At 42.2% G+C, this 16,244-nt stretch overlaps 1 protein-coding gene across 5 annotated transcripts in view; it reads left to right on the top strand.

Moving 5' to 3' along the window:
- Nucleotides 1–16,244, top strand: part of LOC134928326 (polyamine-modulated factor 1-binding protein 1-like) — an 817,199-nt gene that overhangs the window by 789,540 nt on the left and 11,415 nt on the right. For 3 of the 5 annotated variants that reach the window (XM_063923947.1, XM_063923945.1, XM_063923946.1), the window contains one exon: nucleotides 2,539–2,641. The exons of 1 other annotated variant lie outside the window; for it this stretch is intronic. In XM_063923947.1, coding sequence (XP_063780017.1) covers nucleotides 2,539–2,641 — 103 coding nt within the window. Of the gene's footprint in view, nucleotides 1–2,538; nucleotides 2,642–16,244 lie in introns of those variants that run through there. One more of the 5 variants, XR_010177892.1, reaches the window with a different exon arrangement.

Below are 16,244 nucleotides of genomic sequence, written 5' to 3'. Positions count from 1 at the left end.
CTTGCAATGTCTCTCCATCCGGGCACTAAGACCCTGGACTACTGGAGGTGCGACCTCTGACCCGTGTGCTCTACTGCATATGCACAGATTGTTGACGCATCTTCAGCTCTGTGTTCCATGCTGTAAGGATGTGCCACTGAGAGTCTCCAGACTATACTCACATTAAGATGGTGTTACGCAGGCCACAGACCCCAAATAGTTCCACCCCACCAGTATACCGCCGCATATACAAAACCAGCGTGCATACAGTGTACCTTCCTGAGGTGGTTTTATTCTGTGTCAACTTAACTGACTAGGGAGTTAACCCATTGGTTATGGCTGACATGGAATATTTCAAATAATGAAATTAACTGTAGTAGTGTTATCATTTACTTGGTTAATTTCCTATGCTTATGTAGTACGGCTCTGACAATTACCGAATTCATGACTTATGTGCTCATTTCATAATCATGGACAATGTTTCAAAGAAAACACAATAAACAAATGAAAATAAACAGCTGCAAAATCATCATGCCCGTGATAAAAATGACAATTATATTCTTATGTAGTTATTGTATACATTGTTAGCAAAACTCTACAATGGGGAGTGATAAAGCTATCCTGCTAGATTGCACCGCTCAATTTGATGTGCGACTTTTGTACATCTGTAAACAAAGTTCTACGATTAATTTTTTGATTTTTTTTTATTAATTAAAACAAATGTGAGGGACAAAACTTGCTAGCATACACTGGGTGGTATCCAGTTAGAGGCGATCCATTTTCTGTGGATCAAAGTGGCCGTATATCACGGATTTTGGCCGATGGTCATTATCACAGTATCCATTTTGATTGGACGAAGACGGATCCGCGATTGTGCGATAACACATGGGATCCGGGATCCCATGTGTTATCGCGGGTCCGGCAGGCTACTTATCACTGATTGTGATTTGGGTGCCTGAGTGCTGGCATCGGGAGAATGGCGCACCCCATTGGGGCTAATTGGATAGCCTCGGCTATCACTGACTATTGAGATTTGTATCTGAGCGTGATTTTGTGTAAAAAGTGCTACAATGCAGCAGCCGCGGTTTTTCCTCACAGCCCGGCATCTCTAGTATATTTTAAGTAGTGTCTCACTGCATCTGTGATGTGAATAAGGGGGGTAATTCCAAGTTGATCGCAGCAGGATTTTTGATAGCATTTGGGCAAAACCATGTGCACTGCAGCCCCCCATTTGCAGAGAGAGTTAGATTTGGGTGGGTTATTTTGTTTCTGTGCAGGGTAAATACTGGCTGCTTTATTTTTGCACTGCAAATTAGATTGCAGATTGAACACACCCCACCCAAATCTAACTCTCTCTGCACATGTTATATCTGCCTCCCCTGCAGTGCACATGGTTTTGCCCAATTGCTATCAAAAATCCTGCTGCGATCAACTTGGAATTACCCCCAAGATGCAAAATTTTAAGAAAAAAGACTTCACAGTTGCGTCGGGGAGTCTGGTACCATATAGCATATAGACCCTAGGTGTATAAGGACACATCTGTATTTGTTATTCTTAATCCTATTAAAATCACTAAACTTACTACTATTTTTTAGGAGAATAACTCCTTGTGCTCTAACTTCTGCCTGAAATCAACAAATTGAAAACAAATACTGTTGCTGTCCTGCAATAAAATACCAAGAACTTCCTTAAAAACACCTGTAACCATAAGTTTTTGACAAAGTATTTCATGCAGAAGTTCTTTTTTGGTATCAGGATTTATTCCAGCATGATTCATTTTAATAAGGCAAAATAATTTTTGAGTGACATTAGCAAATAAACATGATTACATATACACTGGAGTTAGGTCTGCCCTTTCTCTTCCCAGGCATATCCTAAAATTGCTTGGCTATCCTTTATCCTGATTTCTGAACTTTGCAACAAAGGACTTTCTGGAAGACATCTTCAAAAGAGATGCATCCTTTACAGAATATGCATACAGCAATGTCCTTCATCATCTAGGCAGGCTAAATGAAATAAAAAGTTTGTAGTAAATTTAAAATAGAACATGGATCCCAACCTTTTAGTTAAATATACAGTTCAAATATCAGTCTTCTACATTTTAAGCATTTTGCTTTATAACACCTATTGTACATTTATGCGACACATCAAGGTCAGGTGTTTTGGCACACAAATATGCCTTGACACACCGATAGGGAACCCCTGAGCTTTAAAGCTTTCTTGGCCCAGAGCAAAGTTTTCATTGGGGACCTAATTAATTGCCTCTTATACTATAGATCATATGCATTCATACAGTGCTGCTGTGGATGGTAGCTGTTGTAACTATAGTCTGCACCCTTGAGCAAACACTTCTATTTCTGAGGAGAAACATATCCAACCTATCTGCTTTTGCATTGTTGCCTTTTGAGATTTGTCTTTGAATCTGCTGATGAAACAGTTTTGCATTTATTTAAAAAAAAAAAGTAACTGTTCATTTTTGAGTCTCTTCTTGAGGCCTATTATCCTTTGTTTCTACTGATCTTCATTGTCTGAACACAGTTTGTCTTTCAATTGCATTAGGCTGGAGCAGACAAGTCTGTTGGAAAAGAACCTAGCTGCCACTGAAGATATGCATGATAAGTTAAAGACCAACATACGATCAATTCATTTTTTAAACCAGAAGGTAAGGTGCAAATTATCTCTGTCCAATAGTATCTATTTGTGTTTTCCTGAAAATCAGGATACAGGTGAACTAAGGGGCCAATTCAGATTTGTTGCGTGATGAAGGGGAAGCCTGTTTGACTCCATAGGGGTAACGCAAGGATCCGTGTGGCTTCAAGCATGAAGCTGCTCCGCCCATAGTTTTTCCATCTACAGCCGTAACAACCATCATTAGTAATCGCAATTGCACCAGCCCAAGAGATCCGTCTGAAACAGGCTTCCCTTTTCTGTATGCACGACTGAGAATATCATGGAACTCAAGCTACTTGCTCATGACACTCCCACAAGAGAGAATAGCTCAGCACGGGTGCATTGTTGCATGGAAAAGACAGATCCAGCAACGATACATCTGACTCAGAATAGCCGGAGAGGCACAAAAATGCATAAATTCATCTGTGCAAAGAGATCATCCCACTAAGACTCTGCCTCAGCCCCAAAGTATGTATATGTCACTTTGTTACACAGGGACGGACTGGGGGTCTGGATCGGGCCTGGCATTCTAGCGTGTGCACATGACAAGGGGTACAGTCACAGCTTACAGGGGCGTGGGCTAGTGCACACCACCCATCTTTCTGTATGTCGGGCGGCTGAGCAGAATGCTGGGAGGCGGAACCCATGGATCTCTGTCAGCTATATGGCCAAGCAGCTCAGCCTGTCATGCCTGACCGGCCCATCAGGTTATTGGCCCTTCTGGCATTTGCCAGATGGCCGGTCCGGCCCTGGTGTTACACCAGATGTATACAATTCCTGACTATACAGCTGCTCAGGTGCTACAAGTCCCACAGTGCTAGGCAGAGAGAGATGCTGCAGATCCACAACCACTAAAAAGCCGCTATTTGTCTAGACCTATTTCAGTTGCCCAGGATTATTAGGACCTTAAAAATAGAAAACACATGATGTGAACTGTAACGAACAGACCTTGAGAGAAATACAGTGAGTACTGTACACTGACATTATTCAACTGAAAGCGCACAAGTAGCCAGGGATATTGTAACACATCTAAAAGCTACAACGTGTCTCTGTACACTGCTCCCGCAGTACATTTCCTGCTTTATGCTAACCTGTCAATGAAAGTTTAGATTTATTTTTGCAAACTTTTAAATCCCCTATCCTCCAGTGTATAGATCAAAAGAATATCTTAGGTTTCTTATTTCAATATTTGATATAATAAAACAGAGATTAATTCCCCTTTGAGTCCTTAACTGAATAACAAAGCACATTCAGTATCACAATTTAAAGCTATGCTTTGTCTTTAATACACATATTTGTTTTTTTAACTAAGTGCATTAAAGACTTGAAGATGGAAAATAACTTTTTGACAATACACTGTTTGTTTTCTTCTAATTAAAAAAAAATATATATAGTATGCTGTATATCTATCTAATTATATATATATAATTATATTTTATATATATATATATATATATATATATATATTTATTTTTTTAACGAAGGGGGAAAAATGAGCATGTTCCATTGATAGTGGCTGATCATGAAAAGAAACCCCAGGAGCATAGGCACACTATAAAAAGCTCTTTCAGGAAGTCATTATGCTGTTGAGGGAATAAGAAAGTTAAGTCAGAGAGTTGTGAAATGTTCTCATTATGGGTCATCTTGGTAATTATCTGACATCTACAGATGGAGTCACTTCTTAATCAAAAGAATGAATCATTACTGATATTGATTCAGACCAAGATGTTTGAAATAATGAGTGTAGTAACTCAAGTATAAATTCAGCAGTAATTTTCAGCAACTTCTCTACTGAATTTTCATACTAAATAATAATGAAATATCTCATTTCATTTCCTGCTAATAGTCAGAAAATGACCATACCACTGCAAACTAAATTGTCCCTGCATAATCAGCATGTTCGGTCGTAGCTGAAGAAAGGTCGCTAATGTTTACTGTCTCATGGATAGTGTGCTATAATTACCCAGTCCACCAGCCCGCTTGCTGACCAGCCTTGCAGTACTTAATAGTGTGTATTCTTGTGTTTAGACATAAAAAAAGTTACATGATCATTATAAGCCTAATTGTAGCAACAATAGGACTTAACGTCAGGAAGGTGCACAATTTACAAATAGGCACAGTTTTTATACCGCAGCTGTCAATCTTTGGTATTGTGCCTTAGGAGATATTTCAGATGTATTTTTAAACGGTGCAGTTAGGATTTATGCAAAGCATTATTATTTTCTAGATACAATTGAAATTGCAGCTAACATAATGTTGCTTGAAGTGAAATATGGATAGGGTATCTGTCACATAAAACTTAACACGTAGTAACTGTACTGATGATCATATAATATTCTCATAGAAGGTACTTGTTTTATTGCAGCACCACAAGATACTGGCAGAACTCCCCTCAGAGATCCATTAATTACATTACAGCTCATACCCTAAAGCACGATTTTTAATTGTAACCACACCTGCATTGAGATTAATCAACATCATCACCTATACCTTACTTATATATACTTAAAAGGTAATTAGGCCCTATGGATTCTGCAAATTCATGCTCAGCATTTAGGACCTGATTCAGTAAGTAGCAAATTCTGCTAAGTAGCAAATTCTGTTAAGTAGCAGCATGCGCTCGCGAAGCAATCGTGAAAATTCCGGTTGGATCGCTATTTGCGATCCATCCTGAATTAGCCCCTTATTCTAATGTCTTTTTTTGTTGCCAATAAGACATAGTTCAGATTAAATATGCGGGAAGACATGACAATTGCATGGCTTGTCTTCTTGTATACACTCATCCGCAAAAGTTCTGGGATGCACCTTGTGTAATCACCAATACTCAATATGCAGTCTGTAGCACCCCTGAAAATTACAGTACATGATTAAATCTAAAACAAAAGTGCAAACATACAGTTTCATAGTGCATACATGTTAAACATTTTGACACTCTCAATATGAACATGTACCAGAAAGTACATAAAAGCAGGTATATCACAATGTCCCCAGTATAATGTGGATGTAGCCTTGTAATCTGGGTTTAAGGACACAGTCCGGAAGATTGAAATTTTCGTCTGAAATATTACTCAACACATTTTGCCAGAGGACTTCATCTGAGGGGGAGGCTTCCACCATACGCATACTGTACATTTAAGTAAAAAACTTCATTAACCCAGATATGTGGGATGATTTACAATCAGTTCTTATAAAAGCAAAAAAATAATCAAATAGGCCCCATACTCAAATCTGGGTTGGGGCACAATGATCCTTCTGGCCCAAGTTCCAGGAGCCTCTTCAGAGGTTGGGGAGGGGTGTGGTACCCTAGCATTGCCAGGCCACTAAACCTCTGGGCCGCATTGGAGTTGCACCCTCTATATTTCTGCCATTGCATATGAGACAAATATATGAGTAATTCATTCATCCTATATAATATAAAGCTAATGCTGCTCCTCACCTCTATGGAGTGAATTTAAGTGTTTTGTGCGCCAGTGGCCACTAAATGGCGCCTTGGGGAGCAATTTAAGTGTTGCTCCGTTTGTGCACGCACTGCCATTGGCGCTGACATTACTGTTATGTTGTTCCGACATTTTGACAGACTGGTAACTAGTTATATTATTATAAAAATCTACACTTCACAGGATCCCTCCACTTTTAACACATTTCTCAAACCACTGTAGTTTGACCTGTAGGGGCATATTTACAAAAGGGATATTGACAGAAATCTCTGCTGCTTTTAGGGGACACCCACAAAAACTAAGGGGCCCATTTATCAACGAGTGATAAAACTCATTGTGGATGATAAAACTCATGTATGATAAATGGTGCTTCAGCCAATGGGCTCCCAACTGTAATTTTTCAAACACATGACAGTTAGGAACTGAACATAAGACAGGAGCTGATTGGCTGGAATCCCATTTATCATACGCAACAAATTTTATCATTCACAGTGAGTATTATCAATTGTTGATATATTAGCCCCTAATACCCCTTTCATACCGTCTGAGGTGGGTCGCACCCAGGAGCCTGACATGGGAGCTCCCAGAGTGCGACCCGCCTCAATACCCCCTTTCACACTGCAGCCTGAACCTGGCAATATGCCGGGTTGGTGATATCGGCGGTGACGCGGTGTGGGCGGTGCTGGGAGATCACATGATCTCCAAGCGCCGCCTCTCCATACACTGTGAATGGGAAACGGGTCACACCGACCCAGCTCCCATTCACGCTGAACAGCGAGCGCCGGGTTGAGCACGCGTTCAACCCTGCTCGCTAGCAGGGTTGAAATACTGGGTCTCTCAACCCGGTATATTGCCCCTGGAACCTTTCACACCGCACAGGAACACGGATTATGCGCGCTCATGTGCCAATAACCCGTGTTCAAAGCTGCTGGTGTGAAAGGGGTATAAGTATCTTTAGGAATTAAGAAGGGGGGAGACCACAGCAGATACTGTGGGGCCCATTTATTAATGAGTGATAAAACTCATTGTGAATGGTAAAACTCGTTGCGTATGGTAAATGGTGCTCTAGCCAAACAGCTCCCAACTGTCATTTTTCAAACAGAGGACAGTTAGAAGTTGATTGGCTGGAGCACAATTTATCATACACATCGCGTTTTATCAGTCACGAGTTTGATCACGCATTGATAAATGAGCCCCTGTATCTCCAATATCAGCTGCACTCCCTCCATTTTGCAAGGATCCAGATGATAGTTCGACAGTTAATAGGTCAACATCATATGGTCAACTACATATGGTCGACATGGTCAAATGGTCGATATGGCAATGTTCGACACAGCATATGACTGACATTAGTTTTTTTGGATTTTTTTTTTAATCTTCAGGACTTTTTCATACTTTATTATCCGCACGGACTACAATTCAGAATGGTAACCTGTGCTGAGCGAAGCAAGGCACCATGCCCAAAGCATGGTGACCAAAGCGAGCCATGTAAGGGGACGTGGTATACTAATTGGCGGGTCCATGCACTCAAATCTACAAATTGACACCAAAAAAACCCTAAAATACTCATGTTGACCCTTCATGTGTCTACCTTTTTCACATGTCAACCTTGTGCATGTTGACCTTTTGGGGTTGACCCGGACACTGTCGACCTACTATACAACAGCCAATTTTACAAAAGCAGCACCCATAGGTTTCTATGAGGGCTGGTAATTTGCCTACTGTAGCAAGCTTTGGCTTTAGCCATTGTAGCCTTTGGGCTACACATCACAGCGTTTTTTACATTGCACCCCCAGGGAATCTCCGCATGCACTGACATCAGAAGTAAAGTTATCTCATTACCAATCACTTTACGTTTTGCACACTTTGGAGCCACCTTTACTGTTTACTTTTTTGGAGCTCACGTCCTTGCATATGTTTTTGGTAAATTCCAGCAATACTAATATTTTTTATTGTAGTGATAATAAACTATAATTATCTGTACAAATTCCCAGTAAATGGTAAATATGCACCGTAATGAGAGTAGATCAGTGGTTTCCAAACTTTTTTGAATCACGGCGCCCTAGAATATCAGAATTTTTTTCACGGCACCCCTAGGCCAAAAATTTCTTATTGAGAAATTTAGAAAGAAATATTACATTAAGTAGATTGTGTTTATATGTCATCCTTAGGGCCAGTTGTGTGGTGAGGGACAAGATTTGCTTCTGTTTGGCCACATATTTTATGACTGGCAGCCACCAGCACTGGTTTTGCCTATTATATTGACCATGAATACTTTGAATTGGTCCTGGACCACCAACCAAGGGCACCCCTGCAAGTGTCCCAAGGCACCCCAGGGATCCACGGCACACAGTTTGGGAACCTCTGGAGTAGATGAAGAATAACGAAAAGCCACATTTTCAAGAACGTTTCTCAAATTTTCCCTTATAATGCCCATAAATTAAAGATATGTTCTACTCTTAAAATTTTACAAAAGAAGAGCCGCGTTTGTCTTGAACAAATACTATAACATAACAATATAACATATTTTGTGGGTAGATTAAAATAAAAATATTATTTATACTGAAGGTGAAAGTTTGGGGGACCTGCCAAGGCACAATTCTGGCATGGATCGATGGCAGGGAAAGGGTTACTGAGCGCTACTTAGGCAATGCATTATTCAGACTGTTATTCTTTATGAAAATAATCTGATATCTATGTAAGTTTATTACCCTGGCATGAAGGACAGAGCTTCACTGGAACCCTGTGCAACATTTATGTGCAATATTAATTTGTGAGTTTCCATCTTAGAACCTTGTCTTCCCCAGAATGACTGTTAGAAAGTGATAAATGGAAGTGGAAATTGCAGAGATGAATAGATTATGTTTTAATTTTAGATATAGATAAGTGACACTAAACTTGATTCAAATCATTACTGCTATTATTGCTATTATTTTAAAGTTTCCTAAAAGGGAAAGAGAAGTATTAAAATCCTGCTCACTGATCATATCAAATACCTAAAAAGCTTTATGAACTTTACATTATTGTCCATTATTCCTCAGACGAGATTCAATAGCTTGTATTCTATCCTTTTTAAACCAGAAAGCGATCCTTTAATTAACATCCAAACTGCTAAATACGGCATTTGAGTTACATCTAATACTTACAGTAATCTTTACATCTAATCGTTACATCTCTCTATGATTATTACAACCATTTTAAAACTGTAACATTATCAAAGTGCATAATAAAAGTAGGAGATATTATTATAAATTATCTATAAAAGTAGAAAAACCCAATTTCTCTATCGTCCTAAGTGGATGCTGGGGTTCCTGAAAGGACCATGGGGAATAGCGGCTCCGCAGGAGACAGGGCACAAAAGTAAAGCTTTTACAGGTCAGGTGGTGTGTACTGGCTCCTCCCCCTATGACCCTCCTCCAGACTCCAGTTAGATTTTTGTGCCCGGCCGAGAAGGGTGCAATTCTAGGTGGCTCTCATAAAGAGCTGCTTAGAGAGTTTAGCTTAGGTTTTTTATTTTACAGTGATTCCTGCTGGCAACAGGATCACTGCAACGAGGGACAGAGGGGAGAAGAAGTGAACTCACCTGCGTGCAGGATGGATTGGCTTCTTGGCTACTGGACATGAAGCTCCAGAGGGACGATCACAGGTACAGCCTGGATGGTCACCGGAGCCACGCCGCCGGCCCCCTCACAGATGCTGAAGCAAGAAGAGGTCCAGAATCGGCGGCAGAAGACTCCTCAGTCTTCTTAAGGTAGCGCACAGCACTACAGCTGTGCGCCATTTTCCTCTCAGCACACTTCACACGGCAGTCACTGAGGGTGCAGGGCGCTGGGGGGGGGGCGCCCTGGGAGGCAAATGAAAACCTTTAAAAAGGCTAAAAATACCTCACATATAGCCCCAGAGGCTATATGGAGATATTTACCCCTGCCTAAATGTACTAAATAGCGGGAGACGAGCCCGCCGGAAAAGGGGCGGGGCCTATCTCCTCAGCACACGGCGCCATTTTCTGTCACAGCTCCGCTGGTCAGGAAGGCTCCCAGGTCTCTCCCCTGCACTGCACTACAGAAACAGGGTATAACAGAGAGGGGGGGCAAAATAAATGGCAATATATTAATATAAAAGCAGCTATAAGGGAGCACTTAATCATAAGGCTATCCCTGTCATATATAGCGCTTTTTGGTGTGTGCTGGCAGACTCTCCCTCTGTCTCCCCAAAGGGCTAGTGGGTCCTGTCTTCGTATAGAGCATTCCCTGTGTGTCTGCTGTGTGTCGGTACGTGTGTGTCGACATGTATGAGGACGTTATTGGTGTGGAGGCGGAGCAATTGCCAAATATGAGGATGTCACCTTCTAGGGGGTCGACACCAGAATGGATGCCTTTATTTGTGGAATTACGGGATAGCGTCAACTCGCTTAAGCAGTCGTTTGCCGACATGAGGCGGCCGGACACTCAATTAGTGCCTGTCCAGGCGCCTCAAACACCGTCAGGGGCTGTAAAACGCCCCTTGCCTCAGTCGGTCGACACAGACCCAGACACAGGCACTGATTCCGGTGGTGAAGGTGACGAATCAACCGTATTTTCCAGTAGGGCCACACGTTATATGATTTTGGCAATAAAGGAGATGTTACATTTAGCTGATACTACAGGTACCACTAAACAGGGTATTATGTGGGGTGTGAAAAAACTACCAGTAGTTTTTACCGAATCAGAAGAATTAAATGACGTGTGTGATGAAGCGTGGGGTGCCCCGATAAAAAACTGCTAATTTCAAAGAAGTTATTGGCTTTATACCCTTTCCCGCCAGAGGTTAGGGAGCGCTGGGAAACACCTCCTAGGGTGGACAAAGCGCTAACACGCTTATCAAAACAAGTGGCGTTACCCTCTCCTGAGACGGCCGCACTTAAAGATCCATCAGATAGGAGGATGGAAAATATCCAAAAAGGTATATACACACATGCAGGTGTTATACTACGACCAGCTATTGCGACTGCCTGGATGTGCAGTGCTGGGGTAGTTTGGTCAGAGTCCCTGATCGAAAATATTGATACCCTGGACAGGGACAATATTTTACTGTCGTTAGAACAAATAAAGGATGCATTTCTTTATATGCGTGATGCACAGAGAGATATCTGCACACTGGCATCACGGGTAAGTGCTATGTCCATTTCGGCCAGAAGAGCTTTATGGACACGACAGTGGACAGGCGATGCGTAGAGGAGTTATTTGGGGTCGGTCTATCGGATTTGGTGGCCACGGCTACGGCCGGGAAATCCACCATTCTACCTCAAGTCACTCCCCAACAGAAAAAGGCACCGACCTTTCAACCGCAGCCCTTTCGTTCCTTTAAAAATAAGAGAGCAAAGGGCTATTCATATCTGCCACGAGGCAGAGGACGAGGGAAGAGACAGCAACAGGCAGCTCCTTCCCAGGAACAGAAGCCCTCCCCGGCTTCTACAAAAGCCTCAGCATGACGCTGGGGCTTCGCAAGCGGACTCGGGGGCGGTAGGCGGTCGTCTCAAGAATTACAGCGCGCAGTGGGCTCACTCGCAGGTAAATCCCTGGATCCTGTAGATAATATCTCAGGGGTACAGGTTGAAATTAGAGACAGAGCCACCTCGCCGTTTCCTGAAGTCTGCTTTACCAACGTCCCCCTCAGAAAGGGAGACGGTTTTGGAAGCCATTCACAAGCTGTATTCTCAGCAGGTGATAGTCAAGGTACCTCTTCTACAACAAGGGAAGGGGTATTATTCCACTCTTTTTGTGGTACCGAAGCCGGATGGCTCGGTAAGGCCTATTCTAAATCTGAAGTCCTTGAACCTGTACATAAAGAAGTTCAAGTTCAAGATGGAGTCACTCAGAGCAGTGATAGCGAACCTGGAAGAAGGGGACTTTATGGTATCCTTGGACATCAAGGATGCGTATCTCCACGTACCAATTACCCCTCACACCAGGGGTACCTCAGGTTCGTTGTACAAAACTGTCACTATCAGTTTCAGACGCTGCCGTTTGGGTTGTCCACGGCACCTCGGGTCTTTACAAAGGTAATGGCCGAGATAATATTTCTTCTTCGAAGAAAAGGCGTATTAATTATCCCATGCTTGGACGATCTCCTAATAAGGGCAAGGTCCAGAGAACAGCTAGAGATGGGTTTAGCACTATCTCAAGAGGTGCTAAAGCAGCACGGATGGATTCTGAATATTCCAAAATCCCAATTAATGCCGACAACTCGTCTGCTGTTCCTGGGGATGATTCTGGACACAGTTCAGAAAAAGGTTTTTCTTCCCGAAGAAAAAGCCAAGGAGTTATCTGACCTGGTCAGGAACCTCCTAAAACCAGGAAAGGTGTCTGTACATCAATGCACAAGAGTCCTGGGAAAAAATGGTAGCTTCTTACGAAGCAATCCCTTTCGGCAGATTCCATGCAAAGGGATCTGTTGGACAAATGGTCAGGGTCGCATCTTCAGATGCACCTGCGGATAACCCTGTCGCCGAGGACAAGGGTATCCCTTCTGTGGTGGTTGCAGGAGGCTCATCTATTGGAGGGCCGCAGATTCGGCATGCAGGATTGGATCCTGGTGACCACGGATGCCAGCCTGAGAGGCTGGGGAGCAGTCACACAGGGAAGAAATTTCCAGGGAGTGTGGTCGAGCCTGAAAAAGTCTCTTCACATAAGCATTCTGGAACTAAGAGCAATCTACAATGCTCTAAGCCAGGCGGAACCTCTGCTTCAAGGAAGACCGGTGTTGATCCAGTCGGACAACATCACGGCAGTCGCCCATGTAAACAGACAGGGCGGCACAAGAAGCAGGAGGGCAATGGCAGAAGCTGCCAGGATCCTTCGCTGGGCGGAGAATCACGTGATAGCACTGTCAACAGTATTCATCCCGGGCGTGGACAACTGGGAAGCAGACTTCCTCAGCAGACACGACCTTCACCCGGGAGAGTGGGGACTTCATCCAGAAGTTTTCCACATGCTATTAAACCGTTGGGTAAAACCAATGGTGGACATGATGGCGTCTCGCCTCAACAAAACACTGGACAGGTATTGCGCCAGGTCAAGAGATCCGCAGGCAATAGCTGTGGACGCGCTGGTAACACCTTGGGTGTACCAGTCGGTATATGTGTTTCCTCCTCTGCCTCTCATACCAAAGGTATTGAGGATTATACGGCAAAGAGGAGTAAGACTAGTGGCTCCGGATTGGCCAAGAAGGACTTGGTACCCGGAACTTCAAGAGATGGTCACGGACGATCCGTGGCCTCTACTTCTGAGAAGGGACCTGCTTCAGCAGGGTACTTGTTTTTTTTTTTCAAGACTTACCGCGGCTGCGTTTGACGGCATGACGTTTGAATGCCAGATCCTAAAAGGAAAAGGCATTCCAGAAGAAGTCATTCCTACCTTGATAAAGGCAAGGAAGGAAGTCACCGCGAAGCATTATCGCCGTATTTGGCGAAAATATGTTGCGTGGTGCGAGCAGCGGAGTGCTCCGAGGGAGGAATTTCAACTGGGTCGTTTTCCTACATTTCCTGCAATCAGGATTGTCTATGGGTCTCAAATTGGGATCTATTAAGGTTCAAATTTCGGCCCTATCAATATTCTTCCAAAAAGAATTGGCCTCAGTCCCTGAGGTCCAGATTTTTATCAAAGGAGTACTGCATATACAGCCTCCTGTGGTGCCTAAGGTGGCACCGTGGGATCTAAATGTAGTTTTAGATTTCCTCAAATCCAATTGGTTTGAACCACTAAAGAATGTGGATTTGAAATATTTCACATGGAAAGTGACTATGTTACTGGCCCTGGCTTCGGCCGGGAGAGTATCTGAACTGGCGGCTTTGTTTTATAAAAGCCCTTATTTAATTTTCCATTCGACATAGGGCAGAGCTGCGGACGCGTCCGCATTTTCTCCCTAAGGTGGTATCAGCGTTTCACCTGAACCAGCCTATTGTAGTGCCTGCGGCTACAGACGACTTGAAGGACTCCAAGTTGTTGGACGTTGTCAGAGCCTTAAAAATATACATTTAAAGGACGGCTGGAGTCAGAAAATCTGACTCGCTGTTTATACTGTATGCACCCACCAAGTTGGGTGCACCTGCTTCTAAGCAGTCGATTGCTCGTTGGATTTGTAACAAAATTCAACTTGTACATTCTGTGGCAGGCCTGCCACAGCCTAAATCTGTTAAGGCCCATTCCGCAAGGAAGGTGGGCTCATCTTGGGCGGCTGCCCGAGGGGTCTCGGCATTACAACTCTGCCGAGCAGCTACGTGGTCAGGGGAGAACACGTTTGTAAATTTTTACAAATTTGATACCCTGGCAAAGGAGGACCTGGAGTTCTCTCATTCGGTGCTGCAGAGTCATCCGCACTCTCCCGCCCGTTTGGGAGCTTTGGTATAATCCCCATGGTCCTTTCAGGAACCCCAGCATCCACTACGGACTCCGAGAAATAGAATTATCGGTAAGTAAATTCTTATTATACAGTATATCAGTAGCTAAATCCATTATGTATTTTCTGTATGTATGTATGTATGTATGTATGTATGTATGTATGTATGTATGGCATTACTGTAAGTACCTGTATAATGTTTTAGCCTTATAGTAATGATACTTCTAATTTAATAACAATAAACTAGAAAATGTATCCTTTAAGCTATTCTTACTGATATTACTTTGATTATTGGCAGTAATAGTATAGTTAGTGATTTTTATGAATAAAAAAATGACTTACAGTACTACGTATGTAGAGGAGGAAATGATTTCAGGTTTGCCAACATTCTAGAATGGTTTCCAGCGGCACTTTGTCATTGTGCAACTGTACCTAAGCTTGTCATGCATAAATCTATCTTAACCTTGAGCACTACAATTCCCAGCATAGCAAATTTGATTATAAGATACTTTTTGAATTTTACAATCACCTTTTTAATGAATATTACCTTCCAAAGATTAGGAATATATTGGTATAACCGCATCTAACTTGTAGAAAAAGGGAATTGTTCTGTGTAGTTTGCCAATATTCTTAATATTATTATCTTTTATTTGCATAGGTATCAACATTTTATGCAGCTCTTTAAAAAATAACATACAGAAACACATGTTAAATATGTATTTATTAAAATGATCTTACAATTTAAGAGGTGCAAGGTACGCTTGATACATAAGGTAGTGAAATGTATTGTAGCAGCTGGTGGAGAAGTGAGTTTGGCAATTTTATGGCTGAAACATTATAAGCCCCCATTTGACAGCATTGGTGACTGTTAATTTTGTGTACCTACTGGCTGTTGTGTGACATGTTTGAAATAAGGAGAGACAATGGAGGGTAGAGACATGAAAGGTAAACTATAGATGTTTCCTTATACCATGTTGTAGGGGGGGGGGGGCAGCATATCCCGGTGCTGCCATCACGGCATAGAGTAACCTCCTGCAGCCTCTGGCTCCCCCTTCCAACCCATGGGCAGCAGCCAGCACATTCAAACCTAGGGATAATGGGAGCATCTCTCCCCACTACCTCCACTTCATTAATTGAGTTTTATGTACTTGTTTTAAATACATACAAACAAAAGACACTTAAAATCCCATTACGTATAACAAACATACATATATATTACGTATAACAAACATACATACATACATACATACATTGGCTAAACGTATACATTACATAGCATCCTGGCATTTTAGCTTTTGAAGCCCTCATTATTTTTTTCATTTTGCAAACTAAATTTTCTAGCTATATACAGTTTGATTTAGCATTATGTTGTGTAGACCGAGCACTATGGACATTATGGCAACAACTGTAATTTTAAATTGGTCAACCCGTTGGAGAGGACGATTAACCTGAGAAACGCTTGGGTCTATACACAACAGAGGAACAATATGTGATTTTCCCCAGTTTATATTAAGACCTGACTATAGTCCATAATCATGAATCATTTGAAGAATTAACGGCATAGATTTAATATAATCTGAAAGGTAAATTAATAGGTTGTCAGCATACAATATAATGCTACAGTATCTATACTATTTCCAACTTTAAGACCTAATATACCCAGATGCGATCTTAAAATACAAGCTAGTGGTTCAATTGCTAATGCAAATACTGTAGTGTTGGAGATAATGGACAGCCCCGTCTTGTACCCCTAGTCAGGGTAAATAACGATGATACATATCC

This window comes from Pseudophryne corroboree, chromosome 5 (assembly GCF_028390025.1).
Source record: "Pseudophryne corroboree isolate aPseCor3 chromosome 5, aPseCor3.hap2, whole genome shotgun sequence".
Taxonomy (NCBI): domain Eukaryota; kingdom Metazoa; phylum Chordata; class Amphibia; order Anura; family Myobatrachidae; genus Pseudophryne; species Pseudophryne corroboree.
The sequence above is the reverse complement of the archived record's forward strand: the minus strand, read 5'-3'. Positions and strand labels throughout refer to the sequence as shown.